Source organism: Lonchura striata, chromosome Z, assembly GCF_046129695.1.
Source record: "Lonchura striata isolate bLonStr1 chromosome Z, bLonStr1.mat, whole genome shotgun sequence".
NCBI lineage: Eukaryota > Metazoa > Chordata > Aves > Passeriformes > Estrildidae > Lonchura > Lonchura striata.
Genome location: NC_134642.1, coordinates 17,642,672 through 17,667,039, shown reverse-complemented (window position 1 = coordinate 17,667,039; position 24,368 = coordinate 17,642,672). Strand labels below are relative to the sequence as shown.

The following is a 24,368-nucleotide window of genomic DNA, read 5'->3' as shown; positions in this document are numbered from 1 at the left end:
GAAGATATGCATTATCATTTTTTCATCAGTGATTAAATTAAGCTCTAAAAAAGTGTGGAGTACATAATTCTAAGCTGCTACAAGTGAAACTGTTATTGTTATATCCAAATCAACTTTTGTAGAGGCCTGTTGTAGCACCATGTGAAAGGGATTTGCAAATCAAATGAAATATGAGAAATTCTTGAAGGTCATTGCAGAACTGTGTATCAGGAAGGTGATTGCACAGTCTCTGCTGCCCCTTATTTTTTTCTATGTGTAAAAATAATTTTCTAACTACTCAGTAGTTCAAAGCCTTGGTGTGACATAAAATTCTGTTTATCAGAGAAAACTATGGAATTGTCTTACTAGAATCATAGAATGGTTTGGGTTGGAAGGGACCTTAAAGATCACCTAGTTCTATCCCCACTACTGTGAGCAGGGACATCTTCTTCATCTCCTTTTACCTACTTGAATGGCTGATAGTTTTTTTATCCAGGGCAACACTGAAAAATATGTATTAAAGACCACAGTTGTATTCCTTTAAAAGAATGTGTGTGGAGCCATTATCATGGCTTTTGAAATTAACTCCCTGTTCTGTTTCATAATCTGTTTTAATTTTTGTCATGTATGATTCTCATTTGAGGGTCTGAAATGAACTTTCTCAATGTAAATTTGCCAGAAACGTCATTCAGTCTTACACTTAATCTGGTTATAATAACCAATGTTTTCAGCTACCTTTTTACATAGGAAAACTCATATCTAGAAAATAAGCTAATTTATTTCCATGGAAAACAATATATTATTGATGTGTAAACCTTCTTTTTCTTTTCTTTAACAGACACAACAAAAGGAGGAAGTTCTATGTAGATGCCCGATGCCACCCTCAAACTATAGCAGTGGTCCAAACTAGAGCAAAGTAATGTTTTCCTCCATTTTCCACCGTATCTTTTCCCTTACACGGAATCCTTTGCCATGTCTGCCTTGTTGCCATATGCCTAACATTTCTGGCCTGTGCTTTCTGAAGTCTGTTATTATTTAGCATTACTTCTAGTTCAAATACAACTGCAAAGAAATTAAAGCTCTTTAAAAAGAGACTAAACTTATAATAAAAAGAAAATATTTAATTTTTCCTTTAAATTGTTGCACAACTATATACATTTGACTGTTGAATTCAGTCTGGTCTTTTTTTTTCTTTTACTAGGAAGCAAGTATCTTAAGCATTCTCTGTTTGCTTTGCTCTGTATTTCTGATGGCGATATCTATATAGTAGTATATACCATAATGTGAAATTTTCTCAGGGTTTAGTGCTGCAAAGATGTTCAACTCTCTGTATGTTAAAGAAAAGAGTCATATATGAGTCCATGAAAACATCTTACAAAGTAGCACTCCAAGGTTGGAAGTGGTTTGAATATTTTACCTTCTGCATGTTTTTGTTTTCAGTTATACAGGTGTTATTACTGAGCTCAAATTACCCCATGAGATGGATTTCAGTGGAAAGGATGTCAGTGGAGTGTTATTTCAGTATCCAGACACTGAAGGAAAGATTGAAGATTTCTCTGAACTTGTTGAAAGAGCTCATCAGAATGGGGTAAATTTTACTGGTCACACAGATATCAATCTGACGCATCAAACAGTCATATTCATAAAAACTAAGTGTTAATGAGATACTATCTCAGCTACATGCAATTCATAACCATTACAAACATTGCACTTCAGCTCCATGCAAGTGATGTGGAACTACTTGAAAATAAATTAAAAAACCTAGCTCCCATGTAAACACCTGTCTTCCTTTAGAAGAGAGGCTGACTGCTTTGTGCATTTCTCTTCTCAGACTCTTGCCTGCTGTGCTACTGACCTTCTGGCCCTCTGTATTCTGAAGCCTCCTGGAGAGTTTGGGGTAGATGTAGTCCTGGGTAACTCCCAGAGGTTTGGCGTCCCGCTGTGCTACGGGGGACCCCACGCAGCATTCTTTGCTGTCAAGGAAAATCTAGTGAGAATGATGCCGGGCAGAATGGTGGGTGTCACAAGGTAAGGGCTCCCTCTGCCATTAAGTAAAGATTGTAGTCATATAGTCTTAGAATCCTTAAGGTTAGAAGAACCTTCAAGATCATCAAGTCCAATTCTCAACCTACCACAAAGTTCACCACTAAACCATGTCCTCTAGTGTCATATCCACACATTTTGAACACTTCCAGGGATGGTGATGCTGTCACTTCCTGGGCAGCCTGCTCCAATGCTTTAGAGCCCTTCCTTTGAAAATCTTTTACCTGATATCATGTCTAAAGTCTCCCTTCAGAGATCCTACATAAGAATACATAAGAAACCATGAAAAACATCCTATGACCATCTTGTGCAGCCTTTGTGAACAGGTGACCATGGTGTTGTACTGAGCACCCTTTTTTTAAAAAAAATTGTGAGACTAAAAGTTTCCTTCAGTTTTGAGGAAGCAAGCTTCAAGAATTCCATTGGTGTGGAACTGTCTATAGTTCTTGTGGCATTGTGGAATGAAGAGATAACCAAAAGCAGGGTGGATTCAGTGTGTTGGCAGGAGGCTTTGCAAGCTAACTTTATACTCCACATATTCTGTACTGACATTTTCTCTGTCATCCAATCTTATAAAACATAAATGGAAAGAAATAGAAAATTCAGTGAACCTCCAAAATAATCTAGAAGGAACTTAATCTAGTCCAAATTATAGTTATGCTTAAAAAAAGCAGAAAAATGGTGTGCAAAAACTGCTTCTAATAGTTGCAGGTAGTGATGTACTGTGTATTTTGATGTACTGTGTATTTTGTCAAACTAATAATAATTGAAATGCAAAGTAATAGTCAGAGGAAGACAACATATCTTTGTAACGGAGGCTATCCAGAAGTACTTCAGTAATCAAAATAACTAAATTCAGAGTCATCAATAAGCTTAGGAATATTTAAATTATATTATTTTTCAGTTGAAATAGCTGCAATAATTGTGTGATTTTAAGGCAAATACCAAATTTCCTGTAGTTTGCGTAGAATTTCACTGTGTGCCCTACCTGACCAGCCACGATATAAATAGTAATCTAGAGGTGCTTTAGTCTTCCACTGTCTGGTGTTGCAACTGTCCTGACTTATGCAGCACCCTTTTGTCTCTGAGGATAGATAACTAGTTTCAGGTTAGCATACATAAAGTCCTGTGTCATAAATAACTGTAATTTTAAAGTAACAGAAGCAACATTTTCCCTTGTGGCTTAGAGATGCAAGTGGGAAGGAAGTGTACCGGCTTGCTTTGCAAACGCGAGAGCAGCATATCAGGAGGGATAAAGCTACCAGCAACATCTGCACAGCACAGGTAACCTACACTTTGTTTTCAGGGCTAGAAAGTAACGAGTTGAACAGTGAGTTACCTACACTTTAGAGAGATTTTAGTAGAAAAGTGAAGGAAATAAAAATATTCTGGTCTTTGTTAATTTGAGTCCTCTGAATAATGGGGTCTGCTTGAAAAGAAAGTTTTACTATCTGTTTCCTTACTGTAATCCTGAATTCTTGGAATGTTGTGAATCTGTTTTGTAGCATAAACAGCACCATAAACAGTAGCAGTGTGTTTGTAACAAACAAGACAGAACTCTTCATAAAGTAGAAGGGAATTTCAATGGTCTGAAATTTCCAATTCAAGGCAGAAGAAATAAACTTTAAATTTGTTAAACTAATTAGTCAAATTGTCACAAGGTATATTTTTTTCTATGTCATTTGATGCAAGAATGTTACATCTCCAAAGCAATATCTTTGTAAGAAAATACCATGATTAAGTAAGTAAGTATCCAAAATAGTTATATACGTCCACAGAGCTCCAGCCAGACAGGGTCATAAATTTTTTTGCTCTTATCATTGCCTTCCTCTTGTTCTCAATGTTGTGACAGATTTTGAAAAGAGATTATTGACACAAGTTTAATTACTTAATATCCAGGAGATACTCTGTATTTTTTTGTACTGATCCTAAACAATGGGTACCTGTGAGACTAGCTTGACTTTTAAAGTATTTAAACATCTTTGTTGCAATAGTTGGATTTAAGTAAATGTTAATTGCTAAAACAATTACATTCAAACAGCTTTGGATTCATAACCAGGCCTTGCAGTTTCATAGAAGTATTTTGCCTTTCCCTCCTTTTGTTTTGTAAGCAATACATGAGTAGCTACAGCATCAGTTGAGGGTATGTGGTTGTCTCTGGGTACTAAAGAAACTTTCCACTAAACTTACATGAAGTAGTCTTTGCTCAGAATAACAATGTCCTGAACTGTACTTGTATCCCAGGCTCTTCTGGCTAATATGTCAGCCATGTTTGGGATATACCACGGGTCTGATGGACTAAGGCATATTGCAAGACGAGTACACAATGCTGCCCTAATCTTGGCTGAAGGTGAGTACTTAATGTTTACAGAAACTGCTCTAAAATCCCCCTTAAATAACACATCTTAAATAAACTTACAGGGCAGGGGCAGGGGTGCCCATCTGATGTGTGTTCTCTCAACTTGAGAGAGGCCACTTTAATACAAAATTCACAGCCGATGTGTTTTGTGTAGTTCTGGTAATGGCATCCAAGAATTGGATGTCTCTGTGTAAGAACTTGCAGGCACTGCCTCTGTTTTCTTGGGAAACAAACTAACTTCTGTTTTCTCAGGAAGTCTAGAGAGTTAAGTCCCTAGATGGTAGTGTTGAACTGCTGTTTGCCAGCATCTACTTCTTTTGATGGACCATCCTAGTTATTTATACTCTGTACAGATAGTATAAATAACATAGCAAAGGAGGGTAATAAATTATATTAAAGCAATAGAACATTTCTGTTAAATTGGGTGGAGTGTCATACCTGGTACAAACATTGAAATCCCAAAGCTTTACAGCTGAAGAAAAGCACAAAACCTCTACCTGAAAATAACGATTGCACCTGGACTATGTGTTCTGGTAGGATTTTTTCTTTTTACTGATGATACTACCACTGTTGTTAGAAGGAGGTATACAAAACTGGAATGTTTGGAACCAAGGGATTACTGTAAGAAACATCCATACTTTGCCAGTTTTGCCAGAAGACCTCTTGCTACTGCAAAAAGCCCTAAGACTCTAAACTTTGTCATGACAGGCTCTGTGACAGTTCATATACATTAATATCTTTCCAATCTTATTATTTTGTCCTTATTGCATTCAAATACCTACTCTGCTGCTGTATATCTGTCAGATTTGATGTATCAGAATTACCTTCCCTAGACTCATCTGCATTATTACTTAGGTTTGAATCTGATTTATTTACATTTCACACACAGTAACATTTCAATAAAAAGATGGTGATTTGACTATTCTTTACACAAGGGGTATATTGTGCTTTATTATGGAAAAGCATTTATTTATGAGATGCATAGTATTGCTCTGCAACTGCCGCCTGAGCAAACAATACAGTGTGCATATAATAGAATTAACTTACTGTTTTTTATAGGTCTCAGGCGAGCTGGTCATAAACTACATCATGATCTGTTCTTTGATACCTTGACGATCACGTGTGGATGCTCAGTCAAAGAGGTTTTGGACAGGGCAGCTCTTAGAAAGATAAATTTTCGGATTTATAGTGATGGCAGAGTAAGCAACTTTCTAAACCTTTGATAGTATGACATTTTCTTCATTAATTTCTAATCATTACATGTGCTAAATAGAACAAAATTATTTAAGATCTTGTAATTTGCTCAGATATATCCATCAAGTATAAAGATAATATAAAGAATGAACTTGTTAAGTGATGCACTGAACTTCCAGAAATAATTACTGTGTTTTCATTTTATGCCAGTTAAAAGGATTATCTAATTTTTTTCATGTTAAATATGCTATTAAGGGGTAGAGTGAAGATACTTTAAAATTTAATGATGAAATACAAGGTAACATCCAGAATTCAGGTCTTATGGCAGTGTTTGAAGGCAGACTGAAGTCTAAACCACACTTTGGTTGGCACTAAGGAGTCTTCACAAAGTGTAGTATGTTCTGTAAATTGGAATGGGGGAAGGGGTGTCACAGGAAAATGGGCAATTTTCCTGTTAGTAGAAAACACTAGAAAGGAGGTCATGAGTCTCAAAGTTTCTGAGCCATCTGGTTTGGATGGTTTAGGAGGGTAAAAGAAGGAACTAGTAAATGTTCAATAAATAAAATAAATTTATATATCATAAATACCTATAAATATGTATGTTTACATATTGTTAGGTAGATTGGTATTTTTTTTCCCTTTTCGAGTTTCTGGAAAGCTCTTTTTGACCAAAACAAATGTACTATGTCTCTAGAATAAACAGCTTTGAGTAATTACTGGTGCTTTTATCCCTAGCTTGGAGTATCACTTGATGAAACTGTAAATGAGAAAGATCTAGATGACATATTATGGATTTTTGGTTGCGAGTCTTCTTCTGTAAGTACATTATAGGTCATGTGGATTAAATTATCTGAATGTTTTCAGAGTTTAGCAAAAACCAAAACTGGTGTTGTATAGTGGGTTTCTGTATGATGACCATTTACTAAATATTGAGAATTTCTGATCCTCTCTTAAATAAAGAGGTAGTGTTAAATAAAGGATTTATATAATGCCATTTTCTGGTTGCAACACTTAGATCTTTCAGTCAGCTTGGACACCTTGCATTTAGGGTATTACTTATTCTGTGATGGTTAGGACATGGGGTCAGTTATTTCTTTCCTCACTGGAATTTTTGTTGCATGTCATTAGCATTTAGCATCAATATCTACAAGATGAGGACTACTGAGACATTAAGGCTATCAAGTTTAATATATCGCTGTTGTCCTGCTAGGGATACACAGATACATCTGATATTAAAGGTGGGGGTTTTATGGGGGTTTTATCTTAAAAGCCGACTAAATCCTGAGGTAAACTGGTTCATAAGCTTTCTAATGGAACTTGACTACAAAGAAAAAATTCCATGAAAATATTTGATTCTATTTCTTTTTGTTGAAGGAGCTAATTGCTGAAGGTATGGGTGAGGAAACCAAAGGCATCTTTAGCACCCCATTTAAGAGAACTTCCAAATTCTTGACACACCAGGTTTTCAACAGGTTTGTGAGTGTATGATTGCTGCTTTTAGGGAATCTGAATGTATGTTTGCTATTTTTAGGGAATCTGAAATAGCTCCTTTCAAAACCAGCAATGGAGTCAGTTGAGGACAGTTTTGTACCTAGATTCATACAGTAACTTGTTACTCAAATAAAATATTTAGTAGCATTTTTAGTTATCCTCTCATTTTAAATGAGCAGAGCAATACTCATGGCACTGAGGGAACGTGTCTTTCCATTAATCTGCTGCACTGTACAACCTACCATTTGAGGACATGGTATCCTTGTATTCCATATTTACTGATAGTGTTGTTGAGATACAAATAAGCATTTTTAATCTGTGTTGCTATTAACAAGCTTAAAGTGCCAGTTTGAAAAGAACTACTTAGTATATATTAGTAACTATCTTCAGTCTTCTTTTTTGTGTTCTTTTCCTTTGTAGCAGCTGGTGCGGGTGATCTGCTTGCTTTAACACTGTGTTTTGTGTTCTCCAGCTATCACTCTGAGACAAACATTGTGCGGTACATGAAGAGATTAGAAAACAAAGATATTTCCCTTGTTCACAGCATGATTCCCTTGGTAGGTATTTATCAAAAAGAAAAGACAAAAAATTATGTACTTACCTATGTATTTATGTATTTCAATAAATACTGATGTGTGTTTGTATTTTTAGGGGTCCTGCACAATGAAGCTCAACAGTTCAGCTGAACTCACAGTAAGTTGCAATAATACTGTCTCACTTGATATCCACATGAGTAACTATCTAGCCAGTGTCATTCTAGAGAAGTAAAGCCTCCTCTTTGTCTAATACTGCTGAGGAGGCAGTTTCAGAGGTAGCTGAAGTCACCCTCTCCCTTCCACTAAGAAAATGCTCTGAAAAGCACAAGTAGGACTGCAGCAACACTAAGAGAGTATGTGGTCTTGACGATTCCATTTTGAACAAAACGATGAAAATAATTTTTGGAATTAGGTATCACAGTCCTGTTCCCTCAAGGAATGTTGCATTACCTAACTTCTGTCTGCTTTACAGATCTTAAAATCAAATCCGCAGAAATATGGAGAGAGTCAGATGGAACTGACAATTCATATTTCTTTTTCAGTTTACAATTTGTTAGGATAATTCCCTTTTCCCCAGCTGAAGAGTCCCCAGATATCTTCATTTTTCTAGCTGCTAACACATGAAGCAGAGCTTTAGCCAGGCTATTTGATTACCAAATGACATTTTGATTTGGAATGAGCTTCCTTTGCTCTCTTCCTCTTGTTTCTGACTTTCATCTTTCACTAGTTTCCTTTGTCCCCTTTCTCTCACTACTTTCTCTCTCTCCCTTCAGTGTTTTATGTCTTGTATACTTCCTTAAGTGAAACTAATACTATTCCAGGCAATTCCTCTCTGTTTACCCTGTGATCCCAGATCAGTGTAAGGGTAGGTGAAACTAAGTAGTAAGAGAAATTAAGAATTTTTAAGCATATTCTTAATGTTAAAAAATAGTTACTGAAAATCATAGGATCATTTATGTTGGAAAACACCCTTTAGATTAAGTCCAGCTGTTAACCTGGCACTGCTGAGTCCATCACTAAACCATGTTGCTGATCACCATATCTACATATCTTATAAACATTTTCAGGGTTGTTGACTTTGGCAGTTCTTTAGGGAGGCTGTTCAAATGCTTGTTAACCCTTTCTGTGAATACATTTTTTTAATATCCAGTCTTAACCTCTTGTATTACCAGCTACTATCTGGGAAGACACCAACCCCCACATGGCTACAGCCTCCTTTCAGGCAGTTGTAGGGTTGTTGGTGGTGTGTCCAGGCTCCTAGGCTCATGTGCACTGAGGCTTCTACCCTTTTATGTATGAGTTTTCCCAAGACTGAAGAGAAGTTTCTTGCTCTCTACGCAAATTAATTATCATGCATAGTCCGTGCACAGTTCTGGGCCTTTCTGGAAATGGGTCGGAGGGCTTTGGAGGTTTTTGGTGGTCTTTATTCCCCACGCTACATCAACCTTTGGTGCACAGTCCGTGCCCTCTTCTCAACCTCATTGGTGCACTTGTGCTGCACTGTGTTGTGCTGAATATGTACAGAAGCCAGAACAAGGACTGATGTCCCAGCAAAGTGTTCTACCTCCACCTCCATGTGGCTCCCTTCTCCACCTGCATCCTGTTCTTTCTTGCCCATTTGCACAGTCTGCTCTTATCAACAATCCTTGGCTGGCTTCAGAGGTATCTATCTGTCCATCAGTGTTTGAGACTTGCACATCAGCCCCTTGTCTTCTAGGCTTTTGCACCATCCCATGGCTTAAACGTCAACATGGGCATGGTGATCTGTTGAGAAAGGGAAAAAAAGACCAAGAGAAAAAGGGGCAAATGTGTTCTATAAGTTACTTCTATGCTTTGGGGGTAATCTCTTTATAATACCTCAAATCTTTTTGTGTAATCTGATTACCAAAATAAAAAGCTAAAAGGTTAACATTAAATCAGCTAACAATAGACCTTACTCAACCTCACATGACTGGCCTAAGCCTTATCAATCCAACTGTCCAGGTCATTCTGTAGAGCCTTCCAAGCCTCCAGCAGGTCAACATTCTTGGTGTTTGATACTTAACTGACCACAGGGCAACTTCATTCCTTCACAAAGTTTAACAGAACAGAGTTGTCTGTAGAGTATTTTGTTCCAGCATTCTTTATATATTTGTTTGTTTCATTTTTATAGCCTATTACATGGAGAGAATTTGCCAACATCCACCCTTTTGTTCCTCTGGATCAAGCTCAAGGGTATCAGCAGCTTTTCAAGGATTTAGAGAAGGACCTATGTGAAATTACAGGCTATGACAAAATCTCCTTCCAGCCGAATAGGTAGGAACATTTTTTCTAGATGTTTGCCTCTTGAGACAGGATTCCAAAAACTTATCTCTAAAGAAAATGTGCAAGCCAGAAATGGAAGAATTTTCTGAAATAAAATTTTTCTTGATTGCCAGATTACTAAATTTCTAAGTAGTTGCTTTTTTAAAAAACTACAGTATCTTATTTTGTCTCATCTCTTCTGAAATTTTAATGATTTGGTCTTTATATTTCTTTTACTATTTTCCCATATGAACTGAACTGAAAATAAAGATTTGGAATAGGAATAAAATATATGAGCTGCCAGGTGTTTAATTGTTGAAACTGGTAGTGCACTAGGTTTGACTGAAGAATGCCTAAGATCTGTGTGCTTACTGGAAAAGCAGTGTTTAATGAGTACTTCTGCAGCCTGTTTATGTCCACTAGCAGTTTTAATACAAAATGAAAAGCAAGAACTTACTCTACACTAAACCTGTTGCTGAAAGACCTTTTATTTTTCATTATATCATCTTTGGTACGCATTTTGATATTAGTTTGCCTCACTGTAATCAAGCACAGAATTCCCTGCTAGGTGCAGGAATGTGGATCCACTCAGTCACCAGAAGGATTTAACATCGTAGTACGAACTTATAAAATGGCATAACCTTTGTCATCTACTCTTTTCATTTACATGTAGCTGTTAATTTAAGCATGTCCATTTGTAATTATGTCTTAGGAATGTGCTCCTTTTAATTTTCTGACATTTACCTGAAGTCATGGGAAAGGGTTAGGGCTGGACAGTTTTGAAGTTCTGTCAGAGAGGTGGCACTTCTTGGTTTGTGTGCTGTGTAACAGTGTTTGTGTTCTTGTTGCAGTGGAGCCCAAGGAGAGTACACAGGCTTGGCTGCAATCAAAGCTTATTTAAATGCCAAAGGAGAACGTCATAGAACCGTGAGTGTCAATATTCATGTGGGGAAGAGGGTTGAGGGGGAAGTGGAGAGTTGATTCAGCAGCTGGGACTCACCTGGAGAGAAACTAGGTTGTGTACTCTCACCTCTGGTAGGCTTTCAGCACTCTATGCTTCCCACCAGGATCCTTGGTAACGTCTTAAAAGTTTTTACAGACAGTGAGAATGACACAGGGAACGGTGATTGTACTGAGTCTGGCTAGGGTGGACTTAACTTTCTCCACATGCATTGTGGGCAAAGCACTGTTGGTAACACAAGGGTCTCTTGGCAAATGGTGAGCAGTGCTTTCACAGTGTCACGGCTTTCTCTCTGTGCCGCTGCCCTGTCCCGACCCTGTCCTGTCCCAGCAAGGAGGCTGGGTGACAGCAAGGTGCTGGGACAGCTGGCCCTGGCTGACCAAAGGGATGTTGGTGCCATATAATGGCATGCTCAGCAACAAAAGCTCAGGGGAACAAGGGCAAAGCAGGAAAGGTCATGCTTATATCATGCTTATAGCATTTTAATTCCCAAACAACATGCCATGCGGTCAGCCATGGAAGTTGGGAAGTCAGGAAGGAAGGAAGGAAATTGAGATATATTTACAATTTCATCTGACACCCTCTCACTCTTGAAAAATGATCTATCATGTGTTAATTCTGGGATTATTTATTATATTATTTTCCATCCTCATTTCCTAGCTAGATTCTAATTATTTGTCCATCCTTCTCAAAAAAAGCTATTTTATAACTGGTTATCTTTAAAGCTTTTGTGTTCCTTTTACTCCTCTTACTCCCTTTCTAGTTTTTGATGCAGTTGCTTTCTTTCCCACCAAAACAGTGAGATTCTTTAGTAGCAATAGGTTCAAAGCAAAAGATCACAGTTGTGGGTTGTTAAGATGTGCTTTCTTGTGCCATACTTTAGATCTGTCTGCCTCCAGTATACATATACTGCTTTGAATGCTGCCTCTCAGTACTGTGCGTCCTTTTCTGAGCTCTGCAATCAGTTCTTTTAGTGACCTGAGAGGTTTTGTATTAACAGGATATTTGGCATTGCACTGTGTGTCTATATTATAAACACAATTATGAGTAATTTTAAATCTTAGAGAACCAGCACAGATATTTATAATATTCTGTTAGGATGACCTTTCCATACAGTGAAAACTATTTTTCTTTTCTTTAACATGTGTTCATAAAATATTTATCCACATGTACCTTCTCACTTAACCACTGGAAGTTAGTTTAGAAACATTATTTGGGGCCACATAAAAAATTTCTTGGAAATCTGAGATTACTTAGGTCTTCTTTTTTCACACACCCATACAGTGGGCTTTAAACAGAAGGAAAAACAGTCCTTAGTGTAATACAATACACACCCTTTGAACCTGATTTTATCCTTGGCTTTGGGACTCATTTGTCTTCTCAAAATGGAAGCATCACTGTCCTGTGCTCCTGGGAACTGTGTGAGGAAACCATCTAAAGTGAATGGAAGTATTTTCTTTCTCTGTTTCTTCGTTGCATCCAGATCACATCAGAAGGCAACCATTCATTACAGCTACAAACTTTGTGAATAGTTTTACTCAGTGGGAAGTGAATTAAGGTTAAAATTTTATTCCTTGAAGAGCTGGCTTCTGATTGTCTGCCTGTCATCTGCCATTACTCTTACTCTGTGCAAGACCCTCAGCCTTTTCTGAGAGTCTGTGGGACCTTCTGTAGCTTGAAAATACCCAGAGGTGAACTGCACAGGAGAGTCAGGGGCTGCTTGCTTTCAAAAGTTACAGGAAAATCATAGTACTCTTGGGAAAGAGTAAAAAGGAATAAGAAAATAAGAAAGCCCACAAAATGTTGGCCTTTCAGCTGAAGTGCTTTTTTCCCCTAGGCTGGAGATTAAACCAGCAGCTCAAGGTTCTCTTAGTTGGCCGTGTTTGGATTTGTTGTCCTCTTGTGGGGAAAAAAGTGTGGACATGAACTGGCAGCTCACATCCCTGCTTTTTTGTGATCAGCGATGTTTGTACCCAGCAGGCCTTGGTGGCCATCTGGAGCCACGTCACATTTCAGCTATGCAGATAAAATAGCAACAGATGTGGCACAGTTCTTCCTGGGATCTCTGGGTTTCTGGTTTTGAAGTATTCACATTTATCTCAGCATCACTGGATAAGAGAGTTCCATGAGCCATCATGCAGTTTCTTAGGAAAATAAAGTAGAAGAAAATTATTTTTAATATTTTTGTTGGTTTTTTTGTTTGTTTTGTTGATTAGTTTTTTTTTTTTTGGTGGGGTTTTTTGGTGATTTTTTGGTTTTGCAGGGTTTTTTGTTTGTTTGGGGGGGTTTTGTTTGTTTGGTTTGGGTTTTTTTGAGAAATATTTATTGTCTTTAGAAAGGGTGGAATTACTAAAAAATGCCTGCAAATATCATGACACATGCACCATTTTTCTATGACTAACAAGAGCCTACCTTACTTAAGCAGAAGTGCTTATCTTTTTTTTCTTTTAAAGTTAACTGGCATGCAAGTAGTTCTGAGTTTCTCATCTATAGCCAAAATATTTTGGTCTTAATTTTTGTTTTGAATAGAATAAAGAGGAAAAAGCTTTGGAAGCCAGAAGAAATTGTAATGGAAATTTGGAATTAGGAAGTTTTTCCTTTCAAGTCATTGTACATATGGAGACTGATAACTGTAAAAAAAAGGATTAGTATTTAAAAAAAAGGATGGGGTGAGGCAAAATTCTGAGTATCTGAAATAATATTCTGGAATTGCATCCATAAATATGATTATGCAGAAAATGAAACTTTGGTAATGAGTATTTAAATGCTGATACCTGAATGGATTTTATTAAAAAATTTAGTTGCATTGTTCTACAAAAGAGACAAATTGCTGGTGCCATCAGGATTTCTTTTCAAAATTTGATAATGAATTGTAGCTGAGTGTAGACCATAAAACATTAAGATTTTTTAGACTAGTTATACTTTAGGCTCTATTTTGCTTTCCCTCCCAAGGTTTGCCTTATTCCTAAATCTGCTCATGGTACTAATCCAGCAAGTGCACAAATGGCAGGGATGAAGATTCAGCCAATTGAAGTGGATAAAAATGGGAGCATTGATATTTCTCATTTAAAAGCAATGGTGAGTATTTAATTATCTTTGATTTTCAAGGAACACTTCTTCTCTGAAGGTAATAGTGTTGGCAGCTGAACCATATTTTTCTACAAGAAAAAAGAAAGCAATAATGGTGAATATTTTGAAAGGATAAATATTTTTTTTTCTCACTCAGACACTATATGACAATTTTAATATTTCTTTTAATTTGAGGATCTTTGGTGCAGGATTTGCTCAAAGAGTCTTTTTATACAGCAGACTCTTTTATAGCAGACCCTTTTGGTCCACAGCTGTACTGGAAATGAACAAGCCATGTTCGTGAATGTGAAGCATTTGAAACTGCATTTCAGCCTTCTTTTAGGTTCAAGTCCACCTCTGCTGGAGAAGTTGTTGCTAGGCAACTACTTTTTTTCCCTCTTTTTTAACTATATTGACTGCAGGTGAATCTTGCAATTCAAGGGATTAGCAGGATACATTTGCACATTTGAACAAACTTTTATGGTAGTCATAGAACTCTATTGCTGAAAGTAAGGGGAATGGTCATTATTTCACATTAACTTGAAGGCCAGGTGTTTCATTTGGTTGACTGAAGGTCCCAGAAGAGAGTGTTTTATACATATATATGTATGTGTATGTATGTATATGTATATATATGTATGTGTGTATATATATATACATACATATATACACATATATACACGCACCTTTTAATACCTGCCTTTTTCCCTGACTTAAAATTCTGATTTATTCAGAAATCACTCTTTTTCGGTAGGCGTGGCTGAAGGAAGGAGCCCAGTGTCCTTTGCTGACTATAAGTGACTATAAGTGACTATCTGCTGATAGGCCTACTTCCCATCTGTAATACACTCTGACTTTACTTGTATTTTTTTTTATAAAATCTTGAGAAGCTTTAGGAGCCTCAGTGAGTTTTTCTTCTCTCCTCCCTCCACCAGGTGGACAAGCACAAAGAGAACTTGGCAGCCATCATGATCACGTACCCTTCCACCAACGGTGTGTTTGAAGAGGAGATTGGTGATGTGTGTGACCTCATTCACAAACATGGAGGCCAAGTTTACTTAGATGGAGCAAATATGAATGCTCAGGTACAAAATCTAGGCAGATTGTTTACTACTGGGAGTCCTTGGAATGAAAATAGCACAGCAGTATTCAGTTCAGACCATAACACAACTTCCATGCAAGATGCCACAGTGTTTGGGGGAGCATGTGAGATTTCCAAGAACAGAAATTAAAATAAGATGGTGAAAGTAATTCTCTTTCACTTGATTTTCCCCTGAAATGTGTAATAAGATTTATGTGTTGTTCACTGAAATTGACTTAGTCTGCCTACCCTTTATCAAAGACATTCTTTACAGATGTAATTAAGAATTCCTAAACAAAATATTATTTGCATCAAGTTCTTGCTTATGATGCATCATGATAAAGAAAAACATAAAAGCATACACCATTGTTTTCAACCTGTTCTCCTTGCATTCAGTAATAGGTCCTAAATGGCATATGAAGAATGCTTTAAAACAGAGTATTCCCTTTACAGGTTGGTCTGTGTCGTCCTGGAGATTATGGCTCTGATGTCTCTCACTTAAATCTTCACAAAACCTTTTGCATTCCCCATGGAGGAGGAGGACCTGGAATGGGACCAATTGGAGTGTAGGTATTTCTATATTAGCCTTTTCTTAAAAAAAAAAAAAAAAAAATTTTTATATATACCTTAGTGAGTCATGGCTAGGAGAGGCGTTATGTTGGTTGCAAACATCTGTCCTTCTCTAGCACAGTCATGTGCTGATCTCATAAATGATGGTGCTCACCTGTGTCCCCAAACCCTGGCTTCTGTGTTGGCCATCTAGTGTGTATAGTAAATCTCACTCAGCAATCTATTTCCTGAGTGAGAAATGGGCTTTTCAGCCCTAAGAAAAGGGCTGATAATACTGCATATAGTCCAGAACACAGAGATGCTACACAAGCTGTGTGAATCTATCCTATAGAAGGTTATTATTTCCTTAAAGATAATCTTAATTGTTTAAAGAAAGCAATTTTTATTCGGATAACTCCATTAATATCTTGTCATAGATTGAAAAACTGAGTGCCATCCTCCACTGGCACCAGTTGTGTTTAACTTTCTTTTGAAGAAGGCACAGATCAGACTTCCTAGAGGACTGTGACTGGAAGCAAGGTGAAGAGAAGCTACTGCTGAAACTGTCCAGATACGATAACACAGGAACACGTATTTAATCTCTAAAATCAATGTCTTTCTTTTAGGAAGAAACATTTGGCTCCCTACTTGCCTACCCACCCTGTGATCAAAGTACAGCCGGATAAGGATGCATGTCCTTTGGGTACTGTCAGTGCTGCACCTTGGGGTTCCAGTGCTATATTGCCAATTTCCTGGGTGTATATCAAGGTGTGTAGACTTTTATAAGGAGTATCAGATGAGGTTCTGTTTCTCTTTCAAGTCCAGTGACCACTGCAACCATACAAACAGGTTTAAGAGCAACTCATTGCAAGATTTTTGCAGAGACTGAAATGCAGTGAAATGAAGTGATGACAATCCAGTCATAGGTTATTTACATCCATCAAGCCTTATTGTTTTATAATAGGACAATGTTGCCATGAGAAAGAACAAAGGACAACTGCTGTATCTAACTGTTCTACCTAGTCTGAAATAGGCCTTGAGGTAAAGGGACACCAAGCATTAAACTGCAGTTGGCCTTCCACTTTCTGACACTGAAGTTTTCATGTTTAAATTACTGTTCTGCCAAGAGTATTTTTAATTGTATGATTCAGTATTGTTATACTTGACATATACAGAACATTCAATTTTACAATATCATAAATTCCAGAGGGTTTCACTGAGTTTTAAAACTGAACTTAGTTTTGGTTTTACATGTGAGACATCTTGCTCATGATCTATATAATTTGTTAATCCCTTGCAATTTAGTGATAAACCAGCAAATATTTGGCTACATGTATGGAAATATTTAGCCAACAAACATGATTGTAGATTCAAATTCTATTTGATAGAAGGTTGTGCTGGGACTCTTTAGCTACATTTAATGCTTCCAGTGACAGAGTTGGGGAAGAGTGAACCTAGGGGCAGTGTCATTCAGAGTACTTTGTTGCCAGTATAATACTCTAACCATGGAAACTTCCTCTGCTGGGGAAACCAGCTCTCCTGGATATGAACCAGTGCAATTTCCATTTTCAGCTGTGGGTAAAAATCACTTGTGACTCTAAACTAGTTCCCATTATGGAATATTTAATTGGTCAGAAATTTTTAAGGGGAGCTCTTTCCTCACAGTGCAAAATGCCATCTATTTACATTGTCCCACCTAAAGTTCTCTGGACAGTCCTGCTGTGGGATGGAGACAGGCAGCCTGTGCCTTTTGACATTATTTGTGTTCTCACATTTTTCTGTTCAGTTCAAAGCTTCTCAGTTTGAGGAAAGGTTTGGGACATTCAATTGTGGACTTCAAACTAAACCTCTTAAACTGTAGACATGCTCATAAACTACATACACCAAGCAGTGTATGTAAGTGCCCTCAGTCAATATCCAGTGCTTCTCTGTGAGCATGGTGTGGAAAAGTGTAAACAGCAGAGTGACTGCCTTAGAACTAGCTAGGTGCATTGAGCTGCTGCTCTCTGTCATGCAGGAGCATACTTTGCTTGTTCTGGACCTGTTTTAGATCTGTTGCTTCATGTTATTTTTCTTTCAGACAATGGGAGCAAAGGGTCTGAAGCATGCTTCTGAGATTGCTATACTAAATGCAAATTACATGGCAAAGAGGCTAGAGAAGCACTACAAAATCCTTTTCAGAGGAGCAAGAGGCAAGTATTCGACAATTTTCTATCAGTTTTTTTTTTTTTTTTGCCTCATGTAGAAGTTGGTTTGCAACACAGTTGGGGTTTTGTTTGGTTGGTTTGGTGTTTTTTTTTTTTTTTTTTGTTTTGTTTTGTTTTGGTTTTTTTTGTTTGTTTTGTTTTGTTTTTTTTTTGCTATGTGACTGCTGATTTCAAACTTCTCTTGATGTTGTTCACAAGGAGAGAAATAACCTGCCACACTTCTATGGATGTATTGCAATGAAACTGAGATACTTGAAAGTAGAAGAAAAGTAGCATCTGTTTGTAATTATACAAAGATGATGTCAAAAGATAGAGTAAAAGATAGACTGTTCCTTGAAATTTAGTGGTAGATTGATGAACAGTAGAAAAAGGAAAAGCAACCAAGTTGAGACTTCCAAATTTCCAGAACCAATGATGCAGATTTAAGAACATAAAAGTAATTTTTGGACCTGTACTTCCCCTTGCACACTTCCTCTGAAAAAAAATCCCACCAAGTTTCCCTCATTTCTGTACCTTGTTCACTGTTGTGAGATAAGATAGAATTCCCATGGCAATGCATGATATTTCAGCTACATTCTGATTCCCTGTTTTAGCTCTCCAGTCTTGCAACAGGACAGAAGTAATGAAGAAGAGATGAAAAAATTATTGTGGTACTAGTGTAACAATCAGAGAACTTATGTTGCTTGTTTAAGCTGAACAGTGTTGAAGAACATTTGAGTACAATATATATTATCTCCAAAATATAGATCTTAAATTTAATGATGTACACCTTGGTAGAACCTGCAAGTTGTACTTTAATAGAAGCAAATAAAAATTGCAAATTTTGAAGGATTTAACAGTGTAATGGAAGGTTCTCTGGAATTATGGATATAAATACAGACAACTTTTGTCTTTAGCCTCTTTATAACAGAAGATATGAGCTTTGCTCCGGCATAAGATAAAACTGATTATCTTAATTTATTTAAGATAGCCTAAAACCCAAATGGTGTTGGGCCACTGACAAATGTAATAATTTTTTCAGGGAACTTGTACATAGTAGGAGCTACTTTGACCACTCATTCCTAGTTCCAATCTGACCTCTAAATGAGGCCTCTTCTTAATATGATGTGGGACTTAAGGGTCAGTCTTCAAAAACTGAGTTGTATATCTCTTACCTGATAATTTCCTAGCTGTGAGGTTTTGCCCAAGTGGATATTTTTGAGTTTGTCTTTTTGCCATGTTTCTCCACAATACCAATAAGAATAGACAGCTTGGTAAATTTCATTGTTCTCCTATTAAGTAAGTTCACCTTTTTATTTACAGGTTATGTAGCCCATGAATTCATTTTGGATACAAGACCTTTCAAAAAAACAGCAAACATCGAGGCTGTAGATCTTGCTAAAAGGCTTCAGGATTATGGTAAGTCAAATGCCTGTTCTTTAAAATAGCAGTGCAAGTGAAAATTTTCTAGATCTCTTCTAAAGGGAGACACAAACATTCAAGTTCTGTGCTTATGGATGGTGAATCTGTCACAATTATTTCAGGCTTCCTCATTTTCTTTAAGGGCTTGGAGAGATATTTGCATATACTGAGTTGTAGTAGGTACTTCTGACTCTGCTGCTGCATCACAGTTTTGTAAACTGCCCCATCAAATTACTGATTACATGACTCTTAACTGTTTGGAGCTAGTAGGTCGAAGCCAAAAGCTTAATAAGATTCCAACAAAGCAAAACAAAACAAAACAGGAAGAAAAACAAAAACTTTTTAAGTAGGATAATACGATTTGAACAGTTCCATCCCGCTATAGTTTATGCAGTTTTGTACACATGCCCTTAAGGATCTGATTGTGGTTGCTTTTTGGCTGCCAGACAAGAGGACCCATTGAACTACTTGATCCTATAGAACTGTGCTTCTAATGAATGTGCATGAAAGCTGTTAAACCCCTAACCAGTAATACCTCTTCAGTGAAATAATCCAAGGCCTAATTGTGATACTAAAAAACCCACCCTTCCTGCTCTTTGTAAGTGAGCCTTAAATATTGTGCACCACTTTAAACAGACTTTTCAGTAGGTATAGAGCTGAGTTAGATAGCATATTAAAGTTTCTTTTTAATAAACTCTTTCAATAAATCTGTGTGTAGCTCTATTGTAAATAATACAGTGGTGTTACCCTTCCGTGCTAAAAATGAAGATACTTGAAAAGTTTATCTTGCTTGTAAAGTACAGAGCCAACACTACCAGTGAATTCAATCTCTATAGATTTTTGTAGAGAAAGGATGAATTTTTGAATCTGCTGATAGCCAATCCATTTATTATCTCATACTCTTTATCTGTGACTGATTTCTGCTATTGTCACCAGGTTTTCATGCTCCAACCATGTCCTGGCCAGTGGCAGGGACGCTTATGATTGAACCTACAGAGTCTGAAGACAAAGCAGAGCTGGACAGATTTTGTGATGCCATGATCAGTATACGGCAGGAAATTGCTGAAATAGAGGAGGGCAGGATGGACCCCCAAATTAACCCACTAAAGGTAAGATGGCATGTAGAGCAAGGTGCAGCATCAGCCTAAACCTTGAGACTACAGATGTCCACTTCCTGGTCTTTCAGCACTCTCAAAAGTAATGTAGCACAACAGTGAACACAAAAGTTTCTTGAGAAACCTTCAACTTTTTCAAAATTTGAATTTTGACTTTTTCAAGCGAGAAGTCTTGCTGACAGAACAGAGAAAGTTATTTCCAAAAGCACTTAATTTATATTTCAAGGCCATCTCAAAGTAACAAAGGAGAAATGGTTATTTCACTGGCTGAAGACAGAAACTGGAATGACCTTAATAATAAATAATGAATTAATTATTTTAGCAATGCAGCACAGAACCGGTATCAGCTCAAACTCTCTTCAACTCTTAATGCTGTACTGGCTTTTAAGTTTAGTGAAAAGCCAAAAGCCTATTCAAGCCTTGGGTAGCATCTTTAGGCAAACTGAAAAAAAAAATCTAAATACTAACTTGCCTCCTGGCTTAATTCTGCCTTTGTTCCCCCCAGATAAACAGTGTTCTCTAGACAGTTATTATTTATATGTGGTAATGTGAACTTGAAGAAGGCTTCACACTGATGTGTTCAACTGAAATCAGTAATTTCTTGTTCTCAACATGTTTTGTTTCTTGTAGATGTCACCACATACTCTGAACTGTGTCACTTCTTCCAAGTGGGATCGTCCTTACTCCAGAGAAGTGGCAGCATTCCCACTGGTGAGTACATAATGCGAACTTTGTGGTGTGGTAATATATAAATATGCTTTGTGCTCTGTAGTTTCCTAGTCAGTTGGAAATGAAGTAATGTGGTAAAAATGAAAACTTCAGTGCCATTATATTATTGCTCAATTTTTAAGTGTGTGAGCTCTCTCTACCACAGTTTCATTAGTTTAGCTTTTAAATACAAGGAAAGAAGAGCTCAAATAACAAATAAAAGAAGTCTCAACACATAGGTGCAGACCTGGATTTCTGAATCCTAGCACTTCAACACTGAATATTCATTCCTATTGGAAACAGCCTGTTCTGTTCTGACATACTGCACCAAGGGCTCCCAAAACAGTCCCACATGCTGGCATTCAAAGCTTTGCTCAAAAGAACTTGCATAAGGTGTGACCAGATTCCCCAAGGTCAGCATGGGGAAAGCAACACCAATAAAGTCAGATTGGAGCTGGACTCCGACATCAGACTTCTTAATTGCTTTCATAGTCCTAGCAGCTAAACGTACATGTAACCAACATTTCTGCTCTGAAACTTAATTGCAAGTCTTTTAGTGATATGTACTGTTTCAAATAGTGAGAATTCAACTACACTACCATTCCACTTTCCTTTAAGTATTATATTGTAACTATATTGAACAGCTCAGCAGCGTTCTCTGCTTTTCCTTCACTCCTATGTGAAAGCCAGTTGTTCAAATGATAATAAAGTTTTCTTTCATCTCATGAAAACTGCTTCTTTGCAAGCTTGTGTTAGAGGACATGACCATACGTTTTTGAAAATCTAAGCATTCTTTTAATTGTCATGTCTATTATACATGCTTGTTAACTCTCAGGGACTGCACACAGACTTGAAGGATGGCTTCACTTAAAAAACCCACTTTCACAGCACTTGTGATTCTTCAAGCTCCTAATGTCTGTTATAATTTTGTAGCCTTATTTGGTGGAAAAATTAAGACAGTTGGGTTCTTTTATCTCTCTTAGCCATTTGTGAAGCCTGAAAGCAAGTTTTGGCCCACAATTGCTCGCATTGATGACATATATGGTGATCAACATCTGGTTTGCACCTGCCCACCGATGGAAGCCTATGAATCTCCATTTTCTGAACAGAAGAGAGCATCTTCCTAAGACTGCTTTCAGCTGCCTGCATTTTTGACTCCATCAGAATGGCCCTTTCCTGATTTCCTGGGGATATTTATATTGTGTATATTTTGAATAATCACCACATGTGTTCATTGAACACAGCTTGGTTAAAATGTAAATACAATCAGTATGTTAGGTCTAAACAAAATGTGATTGTTCCACAGTAGTTGATGTTGGAAGTTGATTTATCATTTTACCTGTTTCATGCTAAAGTTTTAACAGTTAACACCCAATTTGCAAGGTGGCATGGAAGATACAATTAAAAAAGTAGAAAATATGCAGATACATAAGGCAATACTAATAAATGTTAACTGCAGGATTAATAGTTTATATTTTGTAAAAAAAATGATGAAGTAGATTTTTAAATTTACTTCACATATTACCACTAACTAGCATTGCTAGTGTTGATATTTCAAACTGATTTTTTTACCTATCAGTGTTACTAGTCTAATAAAATTGGTCAGAATTTAAGCATTGTCATGTTTTGGATTTAAACTTTCCAGCTTTATTTGTCCAACACAGCAATATGAAATTACAGAGCTTGAGTTCTTACTTGTGAACAATTGCCACAGCAGCAACAAACTTATATAAAGGAAAATACTGTCAGAGAATAATATTTAAATAAAGATAGGATTTTTTTTTTTAATGGGCCAAAATGATCCATTTTACCAAGCAGTAACAAACTTAATCTTGTTCTGTATCACATAATTTTTTCTTAGCAGTTCCATCTAATTCTCTTATTCTGGAGAAGGCATGAAAGACCATGAAGGCATAAAAGACTGTGAACTGCCTAGTATTACTTAAATCTCAGGGAAAAAATGTTTTCTTTCCACAGTTTCTCAAGTCACTCTCTGGCACTTTTTTATACAGAGCACTCAGTTTGCCCTACTTTATCTACAGCTTGTGTAAAAATGATTCACAGCAGCACTGAGACTAGAGCCCTCCTGCAATACACAGTGCCACAATCACTCAGTAACCAAAGCTCACACCTTAAACAGGGGCCTTTTCCAGCATGTTCCAAATCAAATTTGCATCAAACTAATCCTCTCACTAGTTACACAGTCAGATCTCTGTACTACAAGCACATTTGAAAAGAACCTGCCCAGGTCCATGCAGAGCTGTTTGTTTGATACACGTGAGCACCCCTGAAGGAACCAAGTCATTCAGCCACTCAAAGCACAGTTTTGGTGAATTTGGAAACAGGCACTTAGCAACACTAAGACCACAGAAAAGAACCACACAGTTCTGCACCTTAGAACAACCCACTACTTCAACTTCTTGAAAATCTACAGGCATACTCAGCCTGGGAACTCTGAAGTGACACAAATGAGGCTGGTGTTCACAGCAATACTTTAAGTACTGTAAATTTTGTGTCTTTCACAGTGAAAGTTTTGGGACTGCAACTTTTTCATTACCTACCTTATGACTCCAGTGGAGGGCTTTACACAAAGAGACTGCAGATGATAGGAGATAGGAATGGCTTTCATTAAAGAAAAGTCAGGCCAGATACCAGTTTTGATGTGAAAAGCTGCACCTACATGTTAAATCACTTTAATACATAGTGAAGAAAATCAGATTTTTTTCACTATTCTATTGAAAAGGGTGTCTTTCAGTAGCTATTGATATAGTACAAAGGATATAAAATATCATGAAAAGCCACTGCAGACTTATAATGTGAGGAAAGGAGAGTCTTTCTCTGTTGCCAGTCTAATTCCCCAGTCTTGACAAGCTACTTTTATGCTAAAAGCAGTTTTATGTTGTTTATGTCACTGAAAAAATATATTAAAAATTTTTGTATAAAGCAGATACCTTCCCACCTTCCCACTGTTGATATCAAACTGACAAAATTTAGCTTGTGAATTAATTGGTAAAATCTATCCAATGGAAAACAAGGCATTAAAATATTTTACAGTACTCAACTAAAGGGTTGAAGGGCACAAGTTTTATGAGCTACCACTCATGAGATGCAATAGCTGTTACCAAAGTGAAATCACACAGTTCTCTCCAGCAAACACTGGAGACCAAACACCTGTAGCACTGTGGGGCACAGGCTGTCACTGTAACCTCAGTGCCTACAGAGGGAATCTGGCTCATCCACCTGACCAAGCACTGTGCAGGAATCCCACAGCTCCCAGCTGGGCTGACAGCCCTGAGTGACAGGCAGGGTTCCCTCCCACTCTGGGACATGGACAGAGCACTGCCACAGGCTGTAAACAAGGCCATGGGTATCAATGTCACCACTGGATCTTG

The 24,368-nt window shown here is 37.3% G+C and overlaps 1 protein-coding gene across 1 annotated transcript in view; it reads left to right on the top strand.

Moving 5' to 3' along the window:
* Nucleotides 1–22,593, top strand: part of GLDC (glycine decarboxylase) — a 38,593-nt gene extending 16,000 nt beyond the window's left edge. The window contains exons 5-25 of the mRNA XM_021531687.3: nt 818–895; nt 1,420–1,567; nt 1,811–2,007; nt 3,210–3,306; nt 4,267–4,372; nt 5,441–5,580; nt 6,311–6,391; nt 6,950–7,047; nt 7,539–7,623; nt 7,718–7,759; nt 9,755–9,897; nt 10,737–10,812; nt 13,799–13,924; nt 14,851–15,000; nt 15,450–15,562; nt 16,172–16,313; nt 17,626–17,737; nt 19,055–19,150; nt 20,090–20,262; nt 20,899–20,979; nt 21,960–22,593. Of these exons, the coding sequence (XP_021387362.2) occupies nt 818–895; nt 1,420–1,567; nt 1,811–2,007; nt 3,210–3,306; nt 4,267–4,372; nt 5,441–5,580; nt 6,311–6,391; nt 6,950–7,047; nt 7,539–7,623; nt 7,718–7,759; nt 9,755–9,897; nt 10,737–10,812; nt 13,799–13,924; nt 14,851–15,000; nt 15,450–15,562; nt 16,172–16,313; nt 17,626–17,737; nt 19,055–19,150; nt 20,090–20,262; nt 20,899–20,979; nt 21,960–22,103 (2,428 nt within the window). The 3' untranslated portion in view covers nt 22,104–22,593. The remainder of the gene's footprint in view (nt 1–817; nt 896–1,419; nt 1,568–1,810; nt 2,008–3,209; nt 3,307–4,266; nt 4,373–5,440; nt 5,581–6,310; nt 6,392–6,949; nt 7,048–7,538; nt 7,624–7,717; nt 7,760–9,754; nt 9,898–10,736; nt 10,813–13,798; nt 13,925–14,850; nt 15,001–15,449; nt 15,563–16,171; nt 16,314–17,625; nt 17,738–19,054; nt 19,151–20,089; nt 20,263–20,898; nt 20,980–21,959) is intronic.
* The last annotated feature ends 1,775 nt before the right edge of the window (nt 22,594–24,368 follow it).